At 42.5% G+C, this 24164-nt stretch overlaps 1 protein-coding gene and 1 pseudogene across 8 annotated transcripts in view; both read left to right on the top strand.

The window, feature by feature from the left end:
• Nucleotides 1-12: 12 nt before the first annotated feature.
• Nucleotides 13-24164, top strand: part of LOC140534585 (putative tetratricopeptide repeat protein 41) — a 72081-nt gene continuing 47929 nt past the window's right edge. For 5 of the 8 annotated variants that reach the window (XM_072655768.1, XM_072655767.1, XM_072655766.1 and 2 more), the window contains exons 1-5: nt 13-182; nt 862-1018; nt 1252-1407; nt 13975-14951; nt 17090-17270. In XM_072655768.1, coding sequence (XP_072511869.1) covers nt 14165-14951; nt 17090-17270 — 968 coding nt within the window. In that variant the 5' untranslated portion in view covers nt 13-182; nt 862-1018; nt 1252-1407; nt 13975-14164. Of the gene's footprint in view, nt 415-861; nt 1019-1251; nt 1408-13974; nt 14952-17089; nt 17271-24164 lie in introns of all 8 variants that reach the window. The other 3 variants (XM_072655762.1, XM_072655764.1, XM_072655763.1) reach the window with 3 other exon arrangements.
• LOC140532050 (p21-activated protein kinase-interacting protein 1 pseudogene) lies at nt 5669-13963 on the top strand (annotated as a pseudogene).

The raw sequence follows: 24164 nt of genomic DNA, 5'->3' as shown, positions 1-24164 counted from the left end.
GGAGAGCCTCCCTCTCCCCTTCCTTGGGGTGAAGTCGCGCTCCGGAAGCACTTCTAAACCTTCCTCGACCGCGTTTACCCCGTTACTAGGGAAACGGTGTCCATGGCAACACGTTCTTCGCTTTTCCTCCCCCGAAGAATACGTTGAGAGTCGTATAAGGCTCCCAGTTCGGCTAGCCCCAAGTAAGCCCTGCCCCGGTTGCCGCAGGCTACTCGGGCGGGTGGCTTCTCGGGAAACAGGAATTTCAGGAGTTCGAAGAGCTAGTGCCCAAAGAGACCGAAGAGGAGGGAGGAGGGGGGCGGGGCGAAGCCGAGCACCCCGCGAGAAACTACATATCCCAGCATGCAATGTCCCCAGAACTACACTTAGGTGCATGCCGGGAAAGGGCCTGGGCTTGCCTCCTGGGCTAACCATGTGCGTACTCTGATTTCTCGTGGCCTTCTAACCCTTCCAAGCTTGGTCCCCCAGCGCATGCCCCTGCCCTTGGGAGCCCGGCTTGGGGTAGGAGGGCAGAGATAAAAAAGCATGAAGCTTGCCCCTCTTGCCCTCCTCCCTCCTCCTAACCTGACCCTCTATATAAGTCACTTAGTCCTGGATGTAAAGGTGGAAGAGTCCCCGCAGGGGTTTAATCTTACTTCTTCCCTTGACAGATGAGGAAACTGAGGCCCAAAGAGGGAAAGTGACCTGCTAGGAGCATAGATCCAGGGCTGAGACGGGACCTCTGAGATAATGCAGCCTAGAGCCCGTCACTTGACAGATAAGGGAAACTGAGGCCCAGATCGGCCCAGGCCTGGCCCCAAGGTCACACAGCTCCTTTAAAGGGGGTCAGCTGTGTAATCTCAGTGTCATTTCCTCCCACAGCATGCAGGGAGCCCCTGATGTCCAAGCTGCTTCATGTCCCCTGGCCAGAAGTCTGTGACACCCTCCCAGATTCGCTTGGAAGGAGAGGGCTTGTGACCTTCCCTCCAGTCTCAGGGAAATTCTGTGCTTGTGAGCTGTCCCAAGCTCACCACCTCAGGTACAAAGACTTTTCCTGGAAAGTAACCATCCCTTAGGTAAATTAAGTTTTGACTGAGCCCTGGGGAGCCTGAAGCCGCATTATTTGCCAAGGGCCCAGCTCACCTTCATCTCCTCTCTTGGTCACAGTTAGGGGGAATGGGAGTGGGAGTGACCTTTGGGGGGAGGGGGCGAGACTTCCAGCAGCACCCAGTACCTGCTCCATCACAGTTATGACCCCTCACCTTGTACCAGACCCAGGGGACCGGTGTGAACTGAACTGTCCAAATTAGACGACACAGAAGGAGGAAGCCAAGTCCCAAATGAGTGCTCAGAGGATGCACCTGCAGAGCATTTGAAAGCAAAACCTGTGATGAAGCTGATGAGGTAGTGTTAACTCCTCGGTAGCTGGTAAGTGAAACACGTTGCTTATTTTCTTTCACAGGCACCTTTGCTGGATAGGGCCATCAGTTACTAAATTGGGGGAAACATCTTGGGTTTCTCCTTAGAAACATTTTACAAATTCCTAATCTTAGGAAATCATCTGATCGATCAATATTTACAAGCACCTGCTGGGTTTCAGGCACTCCAGTAAACTCCCAGAGATACAAGAAGAGGCAAAAGATAATCCCTACCCTCAAGGAGTTTCCGATCTAAGAGACAGAGTGTAGATAAATTATACAAAGCAAGCTATGATACTGGATAAATAGAAAATAATTGGAAGAGTTTTATCTATATTTAAAATACATTTATTTTACATACATATATTACACACCCACATATATTTCTAGCACTCCCTTTTTTGAAAAAAATAATGCCTTCATTTTAGTTTTGTAAGCTATCACTACTACATGGGACCTTAGGGGAAATAAGCTTTTTAGTAATTTCTTACAAGTATGACATTAGAATGCCAGTAGGTCACCTGTTTGTGGTTCCTGTTTGTTGACTCATTGTGGTAAACTGTTTACCTCTGCTTGGATTAGCTGTATTTGTTATTAGTGAGCACACTTAGTTTTTTAAAAAGCCTCAATCCATGTCTGTTGAGCTTCTTCCTTTGCCAGGCTTTTTTTTTTTTTTGTAGTTTATTCGTATTTTTTGTGTTCCATTCATTTCTGAACATTCCCATTCTCTACCCAGCTAGCCTTATTTCCCTTGTAACAAGATTTTAGAAAGAAAGAACAAGGAAACAGTTCAGCAAAACTAAGTAACACATGAACTGTGTCTGAGAGAATATGCAAAATAAGGATTAAATTTTCATAATTGTGATTTGGTTCATATGGAATGCAAACACTGGTGTTCTGTAGCTTTGGTGAGAAAGGACTGCTAAATAAACAAGTGGACAGTAGGAATTAGTTCAAAAAAGCAGCCTAGCAGAGGTTAATACTCTGTGGCAAGTCTACCAAAGATGATTCTGAGGTACGTTCACTGGCTAGTCCAGTTAAAGGCATTGCATGTGTATCAGTTGGTAATGATAACCAACTGATGGCTCAGATGGACCTCAGAAGAGAGAGATCAGTGTGTTTTTTGAAGTTCCAAGCCCTTAAGTTAGGGGTCTTGCAACATAAAGGGATGAAGAAGGAAGAGAATTTCCTTTATTCCTAGGCTCCATCCTAGGGGTGAACTCAACTCCCTTAAGGTGTTAAATTTCGCAACCTTTTCTCCTTTCAAAAACTACGTTATCCTTCCCACCCTTCTTCTTTTTTTCTGTGTATTTTTTCTCTCTCTACCCAATAGCCAAATGGGGTGGAAGCTAGAGCGTGGAGATAAGGTCACTATTTTCTTGATTGTCTTTTCTGGACCACCCTCTGCCTACACCACACTAATGCTCCATTTCCCCATTCCAGACTCATGTTGAGATGACCAATGTATGATGACTTTTGATGGCGGTTAGAAGATTAACTGGTTAAGGGGGAGCTGAAATAGAAATAAATAAACAAATTCTTGGCTGCCAGACTTCTGAAAGGGTGTATATGTTTTTTTTTTTTGGGGGGGGGTATGGAATAGGGTCCATATAGTTTCAGCTATTTTCCCTACAACTTTTTATATTCGTTGTTAATGCCATACAATGATGGTCAGTAATTCATACTGATAACCTTAAGACTATATGGGATTCTGAAGTGCCTGCAGAATAATTAAGAATTAAATTGAGGTTCAGGATAATTTTAGCATTAGGTGTATTTTTTTTGTATTTCATTTTTAAAAATTAGCAATTGGTGTATTGAGTCATGTTGAGGCATTTGAAGTTGACCACACCTTCCTAGTGAAATTAACCTAGCCGTTCTCCCTGCCATTCTCGATATGGGAGTTTGCTTTAATTCAATGCTAATAACTCCTGATTTAGAAACATTAATTATAATTATGAACTAATTTTAAAATATAGGAGGGAGACTGGACTTGTGATTTCCTTGGTGTAGGGAACTCCCTCTGCTAATGCAGGTCAGCGTGTTCTTTTCAACTTAGAGTCTTTAAGAGATGCCTCAGTGGTTCAGTGACTTGTCACTTAACAAGTAGGTGTTGTAGGACGCACTTGAATCCAAGGCTCCTTGGCTTGGAGGCCTGCTCTCTCTCTTTACTAGGCCTGCTGCCTCTCACTTATAAACAGATAGCATTGTATTATTTTGTTATTGGGCTTCATCTTTGATATTAGCAATGTCAAGCTGGCTCAGTTGGTTGATTCTTAGCTAGTAGTGGGTTGGTACCTTTAAAAAGTAGCATCTTGACAGCTGCAAATGCTTTCTGTAATGTTAAACAAATGATCAGACATAGATTGCAAATAATACCAACTCTAGAGCTCTCTCTTAACTCCAAGACCATCCTCCTCATCCCCAATTTACAGTCTTCAGTGTAAGGACTGTGGACCAGTACACAGGTGATCCAGTTAAGTGCCTACGTTGCCAATTGTGCACCCAAGTAGGCACTCAGATTCCCAACAAATTTAGAGGAAGTCAGAAAACAAGACTTAACATTTGGCTAAAGTCTGTGTGCTTACTGTGTGCCAGGTACTGTGCTGAGCTACAAAGAGGCAAAAACCTCTGCTGTGCAGGAGCTCATCTTCTGATGCTCCAATAGTGTTTAAATAAGGCAGCTTGAAAGAGGATGGATGGCTTTGGCAGCTGGGGGAATTATAAAAGGAGGGGAGATTTAGCAGAGTTGAAGGAATCCAGGGAAACTAAGGGAAAGGGAGGAGCCAGAATATTTCCAACCTTGGAGGATACCCTGGGGAGTAGGCAGAGTCCTTAGCTTTCTGACCAGCCTATGGTTTTCCCAGATAAGCCCTCTGCTCTTGCTGGCTGCAGACACAGTCTCATAGACTTTACCCCTCCCTCTCCTGTCTCAGGTCACCCTGGGAGGATGCCTCTGCTTCCATTGGCTTTACTAGGGGCTTCCTTTCCTATATCTCCCAAGGTCCAGTGACCTCTTGTATAGTCCTGGGTGGACTAAACCACTTGTAATAGTTTTCTTTGGATTTCTTGATCATTATTCAGTTTGGTGCAAACCTTAGACTTTCTGGAGTAAGTGTGGGAGATGGCCTCCTATTCAGGTAGATGTCTTCACCAGGTGTCATCTCTAATGCCATGTTCCTAACAAAAGATAAAACTTCATGAAGAGAACATTGTAGAAGTAGAGCTAGAAGAGGGACTTGAGCTATTCAGAAATATACCATTTTCTTATGCTGGTTCTTCCTAGTACCTTTAGTTCCGATTGAAAAGGCAGAGTTATCATGTGAACAATAAAATAGTCCCTAGGTAGAGAGGTCTAGAAGTCACTGCCATGACCTGGGTCACCTCCAAAGAGAGGTGGTCAGGATTCTGTTTCTAGGTCCTAGTGACCTGGTTTCAAATGGTAAGGATTTGTTTGCCTTGTGATAGGATCTTTTATTGAAAACCAACCAACCACAAACAACAAAACTCACTGTTCACAGCTTGTATTTATTCTTACTTACTTATTCACATGCCTCTTTACATAAAATCAGACACCCTGATCTGGCTCTAAAATTCTCATTGATGATGAAATCACATAACTATGTTCTTTGGCTATTAAATGGTTCCGTGCTTCACAGATTGTTATGAAAAGCAATATTATAAATATTATAATAATAGTATTTGTCAGTTAAGCACTTCACAAATGTGATCTCATTTTGTCCTCCAGACTGTCCTGAGAAGTGGGTGCTATTATTATTCTTATTTTATAAATGAAGAAACTGAGGTAGATGACCAAGGTTTATACAGCTGGGAAATGTCTGAGACAGGATATGGGGAAAAGTCCTTGATTAATTATATCTCCTTGAAAGCCACTGGTTGAACAGGAGAGACGCACACACAGAATGCATGTTTGTATTAGTTGAGGAAACTTGGTCATGTCCTGTGGGTTGACTATAAATTAGCAGGCCGGTTCAGAAGCCATCCATTTGAGTATTTGGAAGCCAAACCACAGAGAAGGAGCCTCTGGGGTGGGTGGTGGGGAGAGGAGAAAAGCCCTCAGTCTCCTCCTTGCTTGGAGGATTGGGAGGGTTGGAGGATTTGGGCTTTTTATGTCAGGGTCCTAGCAGCATCCCTGGAATAGCAATATTGGCATCAGGAGTCGAGAACATATTAGACGCATGAGAAAAATCAGCTTCAAGATTCTAGAAGGAACCTGACAGAAAATCTGCATTGTGCCTAAGGGGAAATTCATGGGTGCCCATGAAGAGGAGGAGATTGTGTTCAGCATGCAGGAGCTGTGAGTCACCCCTTTGCCGTGTGTGTCTTCAGAGCTTGAGCCCACTTTCCTCTGAACTGTCTACCACAGACTTTTGAGGGGGTAGTTTTGTATCCAGTGTGTCACCCTTGTAGACACCTGTTTCTAAAAGCTAAGTCTGTCTGTCTAATTGATACCAATTGATAACCATGTGGGCAAGTGCAGCAGTAGGGGCTCATGAGCTGTTGCATTTTAAGACACCCCTCAGGGTTGTCCCTGGGGCCTGGAGGAGAAGTGTTGGACTCAGTCTCTTGGCACCCAGTGTTCATGGAGGTTTGGGGAGGAGTCCCAGAGCCTCTGCATGCTATGACTGGATTTCATCTTCGTTCAGACTTCAGACTCTTAGATAATCAAAGACTTTGACTGATAATTTCTTCCTCAGAAAGAAATAGGATAGGTATATGGCTGCTGCAAGCAGGTTCTTTTAAGGTGTGTGGTGTGCATAGAGCCCAGCCCAAGTGAGAAACAGACCCCTGTGGTTGACTTCATCTACCATGCCATGCTGCCTCCTTGTCAGCAGGGACTTTAAATAACCATTTTATAGTCACTGGAAGCAATCTATGGTGTGAAAAAGATGATAGAACATTGGGGTACTGCTCTATCATCCTGGCCCAATAAATTGCCTGAAATTCTTTGGTAAGGGGCAATCAGTTGAGGAGAAGATGGAGTAATTTGTGTTTGTGATAAACATGGAACCTTATTGAAGGAGGATCTACATTCCTAAAAAATAGAGAAAAAAATACTCACATAGTGAGGAGAAGTATATAGTTGTCATAATAAGCAAGACAGTCACCTACCAACTTGAAACTGCATCCATTAGTGGTATCATCGCCACTGGGAAGAAGATTCTTCTGTTGTGTTGATTTCAGATTCCACACATGCTTGTGGTTTGCTAAAATGTCTGAATTTAAGGCTCCTGAAAACCAAATAAAAGACTTATGCAGCTTTGAAATATCAGAGCATTCTGTTATTGTTACAGCACCCAGAGATAATTTCATCAGAAGGGGAGGTATAGTCCAAGTAAGAAGATTTCCCCCATCTCTACTCCAGGAAGTGAATACTAAAGCTAGACTCACATGCTGTGGAGTGTGGGTGGATGGAGTTATGGATGCTAAAGTTCAGTCTCCTAAAGCTGCAGCACCTTCTCCTATATACAGAGAAGATAAAAGGTCAAAACCACACCTCCCTCCCCCAATCTGATGATTCAGCAGGAAAATAGCAACAATCCAAGAAATTTGGTTGAACCGAGAACAGTGATAAACCAACAAGAGCAGAAAGTTCAGTGTCAGTCAAGAAGATAAAGTTGGAAGGTATATGAGAAAAGAAGAAGAAGAAGAAGAAGAAGAAGAAGAAGAAGAAGAAGAAGAAACGAATCACCGAATAAATCTTTAAATTTTTTTTAAAAAACCAAGACAATGTCATTGTAAGATGATTGATTAGATCTAGGGACTTGGGCAGAGTACAAAGGAAGGTAGATTTCCCTCAAAATAAGGGGAACTCTCATTCAAGTACAGGTCTGTGAAATCTAGACGTGGTCCTACAAGTCTCCAGTGCTTTGTGACCCCAACAATGAGCCTTAGGATGTGACTTCCCCTCTTGGCTCTTCCCTGTACCTCCTTTGCCATTAACCTAGTTCTCAGACATCCCAGTTTTGCTTAGAAAGAAGACAGAGGCCTTTCCTTCCTCTGTTCTCACAACATCACAGATAAAGAGTTGGAAGAAACATTTAAAAGTCATCTAGACTAACACTCTTTTTTTTTACAGACTTGCTGAAGGTCATACTAGTAATAAATAGCTGAGGTAGGATTTAAACTGAGTCCTTTGGCCCCAATTACAGCATTTTCATTATTCCACATTGCCTTTCTTACCCCCCCTAAAATCACACACAAAACCTTTTAACATTATTTTAAGGAATTTACAACTAAAGCTATGGGGAAAGACAGAGGGAGATAAAATAACAAATAAGGAAAATAAACATTTGCCAAGTCTTAACAGTTAATTGTGGTCTTCAAGGTGCAGCAATCTATGAATCATAGCCAATTTTATTACATACAACAACTCTAGTTCTCCTCCACATTAAAAATATAATATCCGCTTGGAGAAGTGACCTCAGATAGCCCTTGTACGTAAATTAACAATGTCCAGTCCAGAATTCAGATCAGGGACATAAATGATTTCTGGAGGCATCTGGGTTAGCTCTCATTGTCTCTTCCTAAGGTCCAGAGACAAACCCTTCACTTTCTTTTCTTTCTCCTGCTCCCTCTTCTTACAGGTCTTCCTACTCTTGAGTCATTCACATCGAAGACTCAATTTTCATTCCCAGGCACAGTGCTCCCTCAATTCATTTTGCTTCTTTCAGAAGGAAGTTAAATCCAAAATCCATTCCTTTTTCTCATCCTCACCTAACCAGACCCTAAAATGAGACAATTAGGCATATCCTGAATCTATAATTCAGGTATATGCCTGATCTGAATTTCATTCCTTCTATCACCTTAGGTACTTTCTCTAAGGAGATATTGTATTTTTAATGTGACAGAAAATAGGGTTGTTTTAGGAAATAAAGTCAGCTAAGTTTAAGTTTTTCATATCACAAAATCATAGGATTTTATCCAGTCCAACCTTATTGCGCAGAAGAATTCAGAGAGATCATGGCTGCATTGGTTAGCACAAATACTAAAGTCTCCTGACTTTCTGCCCAGTTCCCTTTTTCAGTATATCAGACAGTCCCTTATGAGATGGCTACAAGGGCTTGAGATTGGATTTTAAAATACACAATGTCTGAGACATAGTCGGCCCTTAATAAAAGCTTGATTGATTGAAGTAAATCTGTAGCATTTTAAGTTTTGCAAATAAACTTATTTATCTGGTCATGCTTAAGCCTCACAACAACTCTGTGAGGCAAGTGTGGTAGGTGTACCATAGCTTTTGGCCTTTCTTTGTTCCTCCAGCTCCAACACAGTGCCAGGCACTTAGTAAGTGCTTAGTATATACTGGCTATTTTATAGCTGAAGAAAATGAGACAGTGAATTTAAGTGACTTGCCCAGGATCCCACAGCTAATAGTGGTCAGACCCACATTTTCTTGGCTGCAAATTTAAACTCAATTCTTTTTTGTTATTTAAAAGGATACATCTTATAGAATGACCTTTGTCTTTACATCATACTTATTTCTTAGGAGAAAACAAACCAAATCAAAACAAACAAAAGACTTCCTTCTCCATTAACTTCCTACCTTCTTTCTGGGAGGAGGGAGTGATGCTTCCTAAGGTCTTGTCTGGGACATTCATTGGTTTTTTCCAGATCTTTTCATTACATTGTTACCATTGTGTATATTGTTCTAATGTTTGTCTTTGTTTTCATGGAAATCTTCTGATTCTCTGAATTTCTCATATTTGCCATTCCTTACTTCACAATCCTATTCTTGAGTCCTTGTACCCTTGTCCTGCCCTGCTTGTACCTTGGCAAACCCCATCATTGACCTCCTCTCCTTTGATGCTGGAGAAAGTCAGGCAGGCGAACTCACTATATCCGTACCAGATTTATGTAATCTAATCTCAGTTGGGCATCCTAATGTCAAGGCATCCTTTTAGTTTTCCCTAATTGTACTCTCCCACTTCGAAAACTTCATCTTTCTTCAGACTTTTCACACAGACAGACAGACGGACACACATACACACACACACACACACACACACACACGCACACACACACACACACACACACCCAGCCTCCTTTCCCTCTCATACAGAGAACCTGCCCTCCTAGTACTTTACTGAGGTAATCATTTTCCCAGAACTTTTTGTCACATAGTGACTTCTTGTCCCAAAAGATGGGGTCTTCGGCCTTATCAAACAATACGTTACTGTGGTCATTTACTGTTTCTTGTGTACCTAATCTATTCCACTGATCCACCACTCTGTTTTTTAGCCATCAGATTATTTTGATGATTACCGCTTTATAATGTAGTTTGAGATCTGGTACCTTTAGCCTACCTTCCTTCACATTTTCTTTTCATAATTCCTTGATATTCTTGCCTTTATATCTATTGTGTACCCATATTGGCTTCATCTTGGTGTATAGTGAAAGATGTTGGTCTTTGCCTACTTTCTGTTGTACTGTTTTTCAGTTTTCCCAGCAGTTTTTGTTAAATAGTAAGTTCTTATCCCAAGAAGCTAGAGTCTTTGGGTTTATCAGATAGTAGATTACTATAGTCATTGACTACTGTGTCTTGTGTGCCTAACCTGTTTCACTGATCCAACTCTCTATTTCTTAGCTAGTACCAAGTAGTTTAAATGATTACTAGTTTATACTACCATCTGGAAGGCTGGCTGCCTTTTGTCTTTGAAACTGCTGAGATCTTCAGTCTCTTTCCTGCCATTGTTTCTGCTCTTTTTGGATGCTATGAACTAAATCAGTGAGAGAGGAAGGAAAATCTTTCCCTGATCCTTGTTTTTTGCCCTCCCTGAGAAATGGGCCTGGGGTATTTATTTCTGTTTGTCTGGATATCCCCTTACTGTCTCTTGGCTGAGCTTTCCTGAAGCTGCTGTTGCTGCTACTGCAGCATCTACCTCTGAGGCTCAGCACTAGTGCTCCCGCTGTGCTCTGGGCTTGTGCCCACCCCAGGGTCACAAACCTCTCCTGGCCATCTCTTAAGTTGTCTGAGGCTGAAAAACTGTCCCACCCCCAACCCTTTGTTGGCTCACTACTCCAAAATTTGACTTGAGGCATTACTTTAAAGTTGTTTGGAAGGGAAGGTAGGGAGAGTTCAGCCAGATTGGTTTCCTCCAGAGAAGAGTTGTTAGACAACTTACAGTTTTAGCAAGTAGCTTGGGGCCCTTGTGTTCATCCTTCATTGCCTAAGAAGACCATGCCATTAGAGAAATGATGACATGACTTGCACTTGACTTTGTTTTGAGTGAGGGAAGGCTGTGCAAGGTCACCAGCTGCATTTCTCCTCTGGAGCTATCTGAATCCAGTAACCAGATATTCATCAGGACAACTGGAGATCGCCCAGGATGCAGTGGGATACCTTGGCCCCTTTAGGCCAAGATCTGTTCAGGTACTCACTTAGGGTGAGGTAATGCCCATTCAGTGAATAGGCCTGTTTAAGAAGTAGCCAGGGGATGGCCCCTTTAATGAGGCAAAGAAAAATAACTACATCAGGCTAGGAGGGAAACAGCAATAGTTAGCCAAGAGGGTCCAGAAAATAGCCCTTAAGTGGAGCTTGGGCAGGGGCCTAGTGCCATCTAATCTATGGACTTCAGAGTGCAGTAGGTTTAAGGTTTTGGGAAGGGAAGGAAAGGCAAGGAAAAGCTTGGGGCCCTTAAAGCTTAAGGGACTTACTTGTTCATGGTCCCATAGCTTTCATATGTCACAGGTCTCTAACCTAAGTCTTCTCTCTATCCACTGTACTATAATACCTTACATACCTGTGTTTTTTCAGCCATTCCCCAATCAATGTGTACCGACTTGGTTTTTAGTTCTTTGCTAGAAGAAAAAGTACTGCTGTGACTATTTTGGCATATATTGTACCTTAGTTTCTATCTTTCACTTCTTTGGGGGTATTTATTCACTATTGGGATAACTGAGTCAAAGAGTATGGACACTTTTCTTCCTAATTCCAAATTGCTGCTCAGAAAGTCTGGGCATCAACAACATGCTGCATATTTTTAATATAGCCACCAGAGTTATCAAAGGGTAGACCCAAAAGAACTGGACTAGAGCCTGCTTTTGAATACAGAAATTTGGAAGCACCAGATTCTTCCAGTAAATTGCTAAGAGGGGAGGAGGGGTTGGGGGTAGGTTCTGACCAGTCAGCTGGGAGGGCTTGTCCTAGTCTCCAGCTACATAATGATGATAAATATTGAAGCTGATGTGTTCCACTGAGATCTAAATAAAACATTATGGATCTTAATTCTAACTGTGCTCAAATATTTATCCTACAGGAAGGAATTCCTGCTTTAAAGACTCCCTTTCAATGAAGTTCACCTCAGATGCTTAAAAAAGAAAACCACCCCCATCCCAGGCAGAGCTTGTTGTTTGCATTTGCAGATACCTCCAGGACAGAAAGCTCTCTGTGAGAAGCCTCTCTTTGGTCTGGCCCAGTGGCCCAGCACAGGACCTGAGGATGGTTCCCTACCCTTTCCTGATGAATACTGTTCTCGGACTTTGCAAGGACTATTTCCGACTCTGTGCTGGCATGTGTTTAACAACTGGCTGTCTTATAAAAAAATGTACCCACAATGCACTCTTAAGTAGATTCTGCATTTTGAATATTTTCTTCATCACTTTGTTAAGTCTAGACAATTAACCAAGCAGTCATTTGATCCCTAATTGGTAGTGTTTGCTATTTCTGAGGTATACATTTTCCGGCAAAATTTTATACTCCTGGCTTGTGAGGTTTTTTTTATTCTTCCAATTTGCTTCTGGGTTCATAGTTTAGTTCCAGATAGTTGTGGTTTTGACTTCTGAGTACGTGGGGCATGGCTGGGTAGTAAGTTCCCGGAGTATTATTATCTGTATTGTACGTAGGCCAGTACAGCTAAATCGTCTTTCTCTAAGTGTTACTAACCCCTCACACAACATCGGGAAGCTCCCTATTACATCCAGAGGCCACTCTGAAGCCCTGTGCTTGGCATTTGGAGCTCTTCACAGCGTGGTCCCTTCCTTTTGTGACCTGAGTGGCTCATGCCTCCTTGTGGGAGAGGTCAGGGAGCCCTGGTCTGATAGTGTCATAATGACATGTGTGGGGTGCTCAAAGAGGCTTTGGAGTATGCTTCGACCTTCTGTGTGGCCTGCTCACCAGTGGTGAATGGCAGCCGCGTTGATGGGCTGCAGTTGTAGACGTGGAGCTGGGGGTGCCTTCAGAAAAGCATCAGTCAGATCGACCTTGTTCTCTCTGATCCAATTTCTTTGGCTGAAGTTTTTCTGTTCAACGGTGTCTAGTGAGTGACAGGACTATGAAGGGAGGAGCCTCATGAGGCCTTTCCCCACCTATGCCAACGTTACCTCATGAAAATGGGCCATGGCACTTTGCATTGTCATTTGTTCTCTGTTTTTCTCTTAATATAAAGGAGATTAATCTGCAGGTTATGACCTTGTGACTTTTGAAAGGTCAAGAGATTGAGCCACCTGGGAATTTGGGAGTCTAGGAGTCAAGTCCATGGCCAGTTCAGCAGCCAGCTCTGCTAAGAGGAGTGACCTCCTGGGGCTAGCCCTGCAGCAATTGGTAGTGATGCCCCATTTGGATGTGAACTTGGTGGTACTAATATTATGTAGAAACACTGTCTCCAGAGACTAAGGTGGTATAGTAGGATAGCACACCTTGGAATTGCTGGGAGGGACATGTTTATACTTCTGTTCCTGCTGCATCTTTTAGATAAATATCTCTTTGTAAAAGTTAATTCATGCAAATTGATCAAATAGAACTGAGGGACTGATTACTAGTGGCTAGCAGTGTGTGTGGGGAAGCACATCTAGAATGGGGACTCAAGCCAATAATGATAGAGAAGAGACCTCTGAAGAGACACTTCCCCATAGGACTCCAAGGAGATGTGGCTGCCTGACTCTGGGATAGCAAGACCAGAGAGAATCCTTGCTATCCTACTGAGGGCAGGGACCATATTTTTGGCTTTCTTTGTATCTCCAGAGGCTCAGCCCAGTTCTCAGCACATAGTAAACACTTAATAAACACTTGTGGACTGACTGATTTGAAATGTAGTAATGGGGAGCACAGGAGAAAACATCATAAAGCAGTCTCCTTGTCTTAGAGCAGTGTAGACTTCGATGTGCTTTGTCTGTGAATGTCACACATTTTCTAGAAGCTCATCTGGGAGAATTCTCAGCAAACAAGGGAAGATGTAGAACGTGTCATGGACATCATGACTTTATAATGGTCTGACCAACTCTTTTCAGGCACCCTCAGCCTTTGCTTCAATCCTCCATTTTCCCTTGTTTCCTCTTCCCTAACCATGATTTTTACTTCATCTCTAAGTTTATCCCCTGTTGAGAGACCTGATCCCACAGCTGTTCTCATTTTGGGTGTGAAAGTTGCTGGTTTCAGCTCTGAATTCTTGATGTAGCTGACCAACTCCCTTTTGGCCTGCTCTCTGAGCAGGTTTCATTTTTATGTTTTTGCTGTGAGCAGAAGGAGTTGATAGAAGGTATAATGAATGGTATGAATAAAACAGGTTACTTAATAATCTTTAAAATAAATGTATTTTTTCTTTCCTGCTTCCATTAGGTTGTTTCAACTCTGACCTCTCTATTGATTATAAGTTGCTAAGCAAGAAATGAACTATGTTGGGAAAGAAGCTTAACTTTGCTGGCACCAAATGTTATTAGGGGGATGTCTCAGAAACATTGACACCTAAGAGCCAAGTCACCTTGCATTTCATCTGAGTCCAACTGTGTGAGTTTTTGAGCCGTGTGAAATGTTTCAGAAGCCAATTGAAATCATGGAGAGGAATCCTCAGTCTGTGTTAAAGCCTCAGACCCCCATCCGGCCATATGTATGTTCCACTATAAAGGATTTCCAAGAAGAAAGAGATTTTTTGGCAAACAACATCTTCCCCCAACTTAATGAACTCTGCAATTCCCGGGGGACATATTTCAAGGCTATTGACCTGAGGTGGCCAGCATCTGAGGCTCATGACCCTCTCTGTCCTAACTTTCATAGGCAGTACTGTAGCCTGCAATCCCAGCAACTGAAACTTTGCCTTGACTACATCAATAACTCGTTCCCTTTTTTCCTTTGCATGCTGGGCCAGACCTATGGAGAATTCCTCCGTGAGGATGCAAACTTCTTGCCCACTGGGACCCCTGACCTGCCAGGGCTCTCCAAGGTAGAAAAGAACCTGTATGTTGCAGCTCACAATGGCTACCCTTGGGTTCTGGAGAACTTCACTTGCAGCCTCACAGAGCTGGAAGTGATCCAGGCGGCCTTTATGAATGCTTCCCAGTTTCAGTATTACTATTTTCGAACTGGTGCCATGCTACTGAAGGCATTAGAACAGGAAAAGGGAAAGATTACCTGTCCGCTATCCCGGCAGAAGGAATATGAGAAACGGCGGATTGGTGAGCTCAAAGCCAAGATCATTAGCAAAGGGCTGCCGGTCAGGTTTTACAGAGATCTCCATGAGCTGGGCGAATTGGTTTTCAAAGACTGGTTAACTGTGATAGAAAAACTTTACCCTGCTTCTTGTCTGCCAGAAAACCTAGGTTAGTAAAAAATCAGGTCTTGGAGCTGAGGGTCAGCATGGCATCCATACTTTGTCTTTTGGTGTAGGCTTCTAAAATTTTTGTGTCACATAACATTTAAAGGTAAGTAATTGTTAGAGTATTCTGATGACAAGGGGATCTCTGTCTTTTTGAAATGAGCTCTTGCCAAAACTATAAATGAACTGGTTCTGGGAAAACAGGGAGAAAGGTGACATGCTGGCTTGCCACAGTGACCCAAGTCAATCAGTCAGTCAGTAAACACTTAGTAAGCACCCACTCTGTAGCAGGCACCATGTAAATTAGCTCAAGAATCTCAAGCAAACCTCCTTCCTTTGAGAGACCACTCTCTGATGTTATCCTGACTAAATACGTAGAAAGATTTGATTGGAGGAGGGGATAGACTCACTCAAGAAAGGATTAGCCTGTTTCTAATTAGTGGATTCTTGAAGATCATACTAGTGAGCCACCTCAGTTTCTGTCCTCTGTTTATAAGACAGTTGTTTGGATATCCGAATATATTTTGTCAGTAAAGAGAAGGCTGGGGTAAGATTGCCAAGCAAGCCAACAATGGAAAATTTAAAATAGAATGTTCCAGAAGTATTGTGGTGTTTTATTGGACTCTAGAGCTCAGCCGCCATGTACAGCATCATTTTGACAGTAAATGGAATCTCTGTCTTATGAGCCACAGGCAGTGACTCCCAAGGCCTGAAGCTGGGGCTCAGTAGTGAGGAGGAGCAGGGATTACAATCTTGAGGACATGTGGTTTAATGGACAGTGTCCTAAACTTGGAGTTAGGAAGAACTGGGTTTGGATCCCACCTAACACTTAGCTGTGTGACTGTGAGCCTTTTAATCTCGCAGAGCCTCAGTTTCTTCTTTTGTCAAATGGCAATAAGAATTCTTGTCCTAAGAGGCAAAGTGGCCTAATAGATGGAGAGTGAGGCAGGGAGATATGGGTTTGAGTCTTGCCTTTAAAATACATTGGCCATATTACCTCAGGCAACAAAATTTAATTGGGAAATATTTAACAAAATGAATGAAGATATAATAGAAAAAAATGTTAATGTGTGGTTTTCCAAGTCAATATGCTAGCCTGTTTTCTATTTGTATTTGATACCACTGCTCAGAATTACAGAAAAAGAGCTGGTCTGCATTGGGAGGGGAATTCTCTTTATTTTGGATCAAGAAAATCCCAGGTCTCCTAATACTTGCTCTACCTGTTTCTTAGGGTTATCGTGCAGACCTCAAAGGGTTGTAGGAATGTGAGAATGTGGAAAGGCTATCCTCACTCTAGGTGTGTGACACCTGGTGTGACTCGGGCCACCCCCTCGGATTCATCCCCTAAGTCAGAGGCAGGTTGCAGTCAGTGTTATATTGGGAGAGCTCCTGCGTGTTTAGTGGCAGAACCTGAACCCAGGTTTTCCTGCCTCCAAGGCTGGCTCTCTGTTTCTGAGCCGTGATGTCTATTATTTTATACTATGGACACAAAAACCCAACTAGATACCAAAAGCCAGGGAATGTAGGTGACTCCTAAATGAATGCATTTTGAGTTCTTTTAAACTGGACTTAGCATCACAGAATTTTAGATCTAAACACAACCTTAAAAGCCACCTAATCCAGGTTTTCAGTTTCATGCATGAAGGAACTGACATCCAGAGAGGGGAAGGGCCTTGTGCTCCATCATGGAGTGACCCTACCATATAGCCTCACTAGTCTAAGTAATGGGAGGTAACATTTTGTCCTGTTGTTTTCTAAACTTTTAATTTTTATTTAAAATCTCTCCACTTAGGTTTTGTGCATTACTTGTATTTCCCTTAGAAATTCATTTTGGTTGCTTCAAAATCTTTTATTTGAAGTGGTGAGAGAACACAGCAAGGCCAGCTTTTTGTCCTTTTCAGTTTGAGGTCATGGAAAGATTCAGATTCCCCAAGTAGGCACGTCCTGAGGGAATTCAAAAAGATCCAGGTGTTTGCTCAGCCTCTGTTGAGGTTGGCACAGTCCATCCTGTAGGGTTGCCAGTATAAGTCTGTCTCAGAGGAGGGCTGAGGGCCAGTGTGGGGAGCTGATGGGAGCTTCGCTCAGCTGATGACTGAACCTTTCCTCGTCAGGTATTAACAGACATGTTTTTTGTCTCTCAAGACTATGAACACAACTTTGAACGTTCGTATCATGAAGCTTTTACTGCAAAGTGCCGGAAGATGTTTATCTTGTCTAAAGAATCGAAACAAGTGTTTGATGCTTTGGAAAAATTTGTGATGAAGGATCCTCAAAATGAGGCAGGCAAACAGGAATCTGGCAACTCTCTGGAATCTGTCCTCAGGTAATGTGAGCCAGATATCACAGGTGTGTCTTTTGGTTGGGTTTTGGCAGCGTAGCCACACTTTGGCAAATAGGATTTCCTTGGGTTCTCAGTTCCTTCTCTCATCACCTCCAACACTCTTCTTTGACAGTGTGTTTCCCTCACCCTTCAGGGACATCATCCATTTGTACACTTTTCCCAGTTTCCCCCTATTTGTCTACTTCCGTTTCTCGATTGGAAGCCCCTTCAGAGCAGGGATCTACCTCCTGGCTTTGTTGATTTATCTATTTATTTGTTTAATTTTAGATTTTATATCTCTCAAAGTCTCTCTTATGGTGATGTACATGAAGGAGACATTTAATGAATCCCCAACGAATGGATGTTTGACTTCACCTCCTCCCTGGGCCTCAGTTTCCATGTATAAGATGAAAGGATTGAACTAGATGACTTTGAGGCCCCTTCTATCTCTCGATCTCTCCTTCTGTGTGATCCCGAGATTCAGAAAGTGGAGGAAGTGAATTTGGGAATGACACCTTCCATGTCAGAGGCTTTATAAAAGGTCCCATATTTTGGTAATAGCTCCACTCCAGGGAGGCAGAATGGTCTTGCAAGCCTGGAAGACCTGGGCTGTCCAGCCTCTGACTCCTGTAGGCTCAGTGACTGCTGGCAAATCCAGGCCATTCTCTGAGACTTTAACGTGAAGAATAGCCAGCTAAATGGTGGTGCCATAGTGGGTAGAGCCCTGGACTTGGAGTCTTAGGAAGACTTAGATTCAAATCCTGCCTCTGACACGCACTAGCTGTGGGACCCTGGGCAAGTTCCTTACCCTCTGTCTGCCTCAGTTTCCTCATCTGTAAAATGGGGATGATAATAGCACCCACCTCCCAGGATTAAATGAGAAAGTACTTATCTGCATGGCTTGGTAGAGGCAGTTTTCAGATGAAGATGTTTTCTATCACAGATAAATTCCCAGGGATGGAGATGGGGCTTGACTGTGATTTCACAGGGAACTCCTGGATGAGGGAACTTTCGCCACCAATTTGGGTCAGTACCTTCTCTACCTCTTGGAGTCTTAGGTGATTTCCTAGAGCCTTGAGAGGCTAAGTAATCTGCCCAGGGTTACAGAGCCAGCAATTGTCAGACACTGGACTTGAACCAAGGTCTTTGTGGCTCTCAGGCCAGTTCCCTATCCAGTCAGTAAGCATTTGTTAAGTACCTACTGTGTGTAAGCACTGTGCTAAGTGCTGGAATATAAAGAAAAATGTAAGACAATCCCTGCCTCTGAGGGGCTGTCTCTATCCAGATTATCCACCAATTGGGATGTGGGAAAAATGCGACACTAATGCACTGTTGGTGGAGTTATGAACTGATCCAACCATTCTGGAGAACCATTTGGATTATAAAACTGTGCATATCCTTTGACCCAGTAATACCTCTGCTAGGTCTGTATCCCAAAGAAATAAAAACACAGAAAGGGAAAGGATCTATATGTTCAAAAATATTTATAGTAGCTCTTTTTGTGATGGTAAAAAATGGGAAATTGAGAGGGTGCCCATCAGTTGGGAAATGGCTAAACAAGTTGTGGTCTATGATTATGATTGAATGCTGTTGTGCCAAAAGATATGATGAAGGGATGGTCGCAGAAAAACCTGGGAAACCTTATATGAACTGATGCAGAGTGAAGGGAGCAGAATCAGGAGAACATTGTGCACAGTAATAGCAGTGTTGTAAGGATGATCAACTATGAAAGACTTAGTGACTGATCAAGACAGCCATCAAAGACCATTGCGAAGGATGCATGGTGAAAAATGTCGTCCACCTCCAAACAGAGCTGATGAGCTCTGAGTGCAGATTGAAGCATCTATTTTTACTTTCTTTAATTTTCTTGCTTTTTTGCAACATGACTGATATGGAAATCTGTTTTTCATGATTTCATATGTATAATTGTGTCACATTTCTTGCCTTCACAATGGATGGGGGAGGAATGAGAGGGAGAGAGAAAACTCAGAGCTAAGAATTTTTTTTAAAAAAGATTTTTAGGCACAAGTCCAAGAGTATCAGTCTCACACATAACTCAGAAGTCCTCAAAGCCTGATCAACAGCATTTGAGCTCGAATTTTCCCCAACGTGGGAACTGCTGTCAAGGGTTAGCTGATTGTGAATGTCCTAAAAGAAGACCAAGTTTCCTGTAACAAGATCACTGTTGAATTGAAGAGGATGGGATCATATCTTAAAACAAAAATGAAATCAAGCAGTGAGAGAGAATTATATTGGGAGGAGAAAGGGAGAAATTGAATGGGGCAAATTATCTCTCATAAAAGAGGCAAGCAAAAGACTCATTAGTGGAGGGATAAAGAGGGGAAGTGAGAGAAAAACATGAAGTCTACTCTCATCACATTCCATTAAAGGAAAGAATAAAATGCACACTCATTTTGGTATGAAAACCTATCTTACAATACAGGAAAGTGGGGGATAAGGGGATAAGCAGGGTGGGGGGCATGATAGAAGGGAGGGCATGGGGAGGAGGGTGCAATTTGAGGTCGACACTCATGGGGAGGGATAGGATCAAAAGAGAATAGAAGTAATGGGGGACAGGATAGGATGGAGGGAAATATAGTTAGTCTTATACAACACAACTATTATGGAAGTCATTTGCAAAACTACACAGGTTTGGCCTATACTGAATTGCTTGCCTTCCAGAGGGAAGGGGTGGAGAGGGAGGGAGGTAAAGAAGTTGGAACTCAAAGTGTTAGGATCAACTGTCGAGTAATGTTCTTGCCACTAGGAAATAAGAAATACAGGTAAAGGGGTATAGAAAGCTATCTGGCCCTACAGGACAAAAGAGAAGATGGAGACAAGGGCAGAGAGGGATGATAGAAGAAAGAGCAGATTGGTCATAGGGACAATTAGAATGCTTGGTGTTTGGGGGGGGAGGGGAGAAAAGGGGAGAAAATTTGTAACCCAAAATTTTGTGAAAATGAATGTTAAAAGTTAAATAAATAAATTTAATTAAAAAAAAACAAAACAAACAAAAAAAATCACTGTTGTTGGGGTTAGTGGAGTTGGCATGACTTGTGGCATAAGTATCTTAATGAAGGATTTGGCTGATGAACTTGCCTTAAGTGATGTACTAGAAAACAAACTGAAGGAAGAGATGATAGATCTCCAACATAGTGGCCTTTTCCTCAGCTCACCAAAGATGGTCTCTGTCAAAGACTACAGTGTGACTGCAGAATCAAAGTTGGTTGTTGTTACGTCTGGGGAACGTTAACAGAAGGGAGAAAGTTGTCTTAATTGGACCCAATGTAATGTAATGTTCATCATTCCCAATATCAAGCTGCTTATTGTGTTCAGTCCAGTGGATATTTTGACATCTGTGGCCTGGAAGCTAAATGACTTCACTTAAAACCATGTCATGGGAAGTGGTTGCAATCTGGACTCTGCACGTTTCTTTGACTTAATGGGAGAGAGACTCGGTGTCCATTCTTCAAGTTGTCATGGATGAGTTCTTGGGGGAGACTCCAGTGTTCCTGTGTGGAGTGGAGTGAATGTTGGCCATATTGCAACTGCTTTAGGAATTGATGCTGATTCAGAGCATTAGAAAGATGTTCATAAACAGGTGGTTGAAAGTGCTAAAGAGGTGATCAAGCTAAGGGTCTGTACTTCCTGGGCCAGATGGGCCAGTCTGGCAGAGAACATGATGAAGAATCTTAGGAGCGCACATTCAGTTTCTGTCCTGATTAACAGTCTGTGTGGCATTAATTGATGATGTCTTCCAAACAGCTCTTTTAGTGGTGACTAGGAATTGGAAATCAAAGGGATGCCCATTGGATGGGGATGACTAAGCAAGCTGTGGTGTGTGATTGTAATGAAATATTATTGTGCTGTAAGAAATGACAAGCAGGGTGATTTCAGAAAAACTTGGAAAGACTTCCATGAACTGATGCAAAGTTAAGTGAACAGAACCAGGAGAACATTGTACATAGTAACAGCAGTATGGTTCGATGAAGAACTGTGAGCGACTTAGCTCTTCTCAGCAACACAGTGATCCAGGTTGTGGTTGTGTTCATCCTTCGTTTTCAAAGAGGACCATGACATCAGAGAAGTGATGACATGACTTGCACTTGACTTGGGTTTGCGTGAGGGAGGGCTGTGCAAAGTTACCAGCCTCACTTCTCCTCCTGAGCCATCAGGAAGACTGGAGATGGCCCAGGATGCAATGGGAGACCTTGGCCTTTTAGGCAAAGGCTTCATGAGGTACTAACTTTCCAATCCCCAAACAATGACTATGTATTAGGCAAGAGGCTGGGCCACACACTCTCGGAGGTTCCTTCTAATTAAAATATTGTATGTCTTTTTCCATTTTTCCCTCATACATGCCCCCTTTGTCTCTCAAGCCATATACACATGGCTTCTTGGTCACAGAAAGGGTCAGGGCCCTTTAGACTTGATAGATGTCCAACGTCAGAGAAGTCACCACATCCTTCCCTGGTGACCAGATGAGTTTCTTAAAGGAGATTGGGGAGGGGTGTGTTCTGTTCTACCTGAGCTAAGTGCCTTGTCCTTGTGGAACGTCCTTCATAGGCCATGACCAAGTAAGACTCCTTGGTTCTCTGCTGAATGACCTGCAAGTGTCTCATTTCATTCCAAGATCAGATCTGAACTACTAGAGGAACGAGTCTGAGTCAGGGCCAGCCTCCAACACTGTGGAATATTCAAGGAAGACCTCTAAGGAATTAAGTAGGTATTCTATGGAGAATTGCACAGAAAAGTTGAGAATGGATAGATGGATTCCAATCTATACTTTTAGAGGTAGTACCCATAAATCAATGTCATAAATAATTTTGTTGTCCAGTCATGTCTGATTCTCCATGACTTCATTTGGGGTTTTCTTGGCAAAGATACTGGAGTATCCAGTACCATTTCCATCTCCAGCTCATTTTATAGATGAGAAAACTAAGGCAAACAGAGTTAAGTCACAGTGATCCAAGACAATCCCAAAGGACTAATGAGGAAGCATACTATCCACTTCCAGAGAAAGAATAGATATTGTATGAACACAGATGAAAGCATGTGATTTTTTACTTTTCTTCTTTTTCTTTTATTTGAGTCTTGTACAAAATGACCAATATGGAAATGTTTTATGTGATTGCACATGTTTAACCTATATCTGATTTCTTATCATCTTGAGGAGGGGGAAAGGGAGGGAGAGAGGGAAGGATAGAATTTGAAACTCAAAACTTCAAAAATACCAGATGTTAAAAAATTGTTTTAACATGTAATTGGGGGGAAATTGTGTATGTGTGTGTAAAAGATTCTGTCTTCCTCAGTGTCCCATGTGTCTTGAGGCAGAATGGCATTTCAGATGTGGTGAAGGTAACCTGAATCTGGAGGAGATGGCCTGTTTAGAGAAGAGTAAAGATACTCTGGAGAATCCAGAAGGAGCTACAATTTTAAAGTCTTTGAATGTGCTGCCACTTTACTGTCTAGAGAACATGGTTATGTATGATGTGCTTTTCAAGTAGGTCAGATCCTTCCTCTGATTAGTTATTCAGCCCCAGAAATGTAAAACCTACGAACACACTCTCTTCTCTTCGTAGAGTTAGAAATGGGGAATGGTACAGTGGGACTACCATTCCTTAAACCTTGTCATTTGCAGAGCGACGCTGGGTGTGGCTTGTACAGTCCTGAAATAGTTGCTATAAAACAGAGCCAGTGTCTCACATATAACTACCTGCCCTAAGTGCAACAGGTTCCTGTAGGTTCAGAAGACAACCTTGGATTCCTGGACACCAGACACCCCATGGTAATATTTTGTTGGTGCATTGATTACCTTTGTGTCTCACTCCATGTATCACCTTTCCAGAGGACCTGATTTTGTGTATCTGTGTGTGTGTGTACACACAGACACACACACACATATATACATGCACACAACATATATTTACACATACATATATAAATAGTTGTAAATTTACATATTATATAGATATTATTATATTATATGAAAAGGTCCTCGAGTGTCACACTAACCCAAATACTGAATAAACGACAAATAACTGATAAAGAACGAATGTTTCAATAAATCATATGTTAAACAAAAAAGCCGCCATCCTCTCCTTTCTCTCTCTCCCTTTCTCCCTAAGAAACCCTCGAACAACACTCTTTAGCCTGTCAGTCTACATTTAGTTCCTTAAATGAAAATAAACATTTGCAAGAAACATTCTAGGATTTAAGGAATGGCCCAAGTTCTATGGTTTGTCATAAATTTGACAGAAGCTATTGGATAACAACGTTGTAAAAGAAAGGCCAGACATCAGTTGAGTTTTGGCAAAATGCTAATTTTTATTTGCTGATAAGCAGGGTGTGTTGTAGTTAACTTTGATATAATCTGTATCCTAGTTTAAGTAAAATCAGGTTGACTTAAATTAGTTTCATATTGAAAGTGAAGGGGCTTACTTTGCTTTGTGCTAGACTCAGTCAGTGGACCCAGGTTCCAGTCTCAACTTGAGGGATTCCTAGCTGTGTGATCCTGTATGAGTCATTTAAATTCTCCAGGTCTGTGGTTCTGAGTCCTGTTGAAGAGCCCCCAGAGAGAGAAGCTCTGCCCATTGTGCCTGTCAAACATTAGTACTCTTGGCTGTTCTGGACACACCAGGAATGGTTCAAGGGTTTTGACAGTCTGCTTGTCTTTGCAGGCCAGGATCTATGGGATGTTTCATCCTTTTGTTAGGTAATGAAGGCTTGGGGAAAAGAGAGAGAGGCACTGTCCCTGGAGGGCCAGAGGAGAATTCTGTGATGTCCCTTTGCCACGGGCAGGGACCTGGCATGTAGCCTGTGCTCCATTTGAGGTGCCTTGGAGGCTTGCAACTCTTGTGGGCGTGAAAGTTTACTGCTGTTATATATTCTTTCAGA

The sequence above is a fragment of the Notamacropus eugenii genome, chromosome 3 (genome assembly GCF_028372415.1).
Source record: "Notamacropus eugenii isolate mMacEug1 chromosome 3, mMacEug1.pri_v2, whole genome shotgun sequence".
NCBI lineage: Eukaryota > Metazoa > Chordata > Mammalia > Diprotodontia > Macropodidae > Notamacropus > Notamacropus eugenii.
This window is presented reverse-complemented; position numbering and strand designations above follow the sequence as displayed.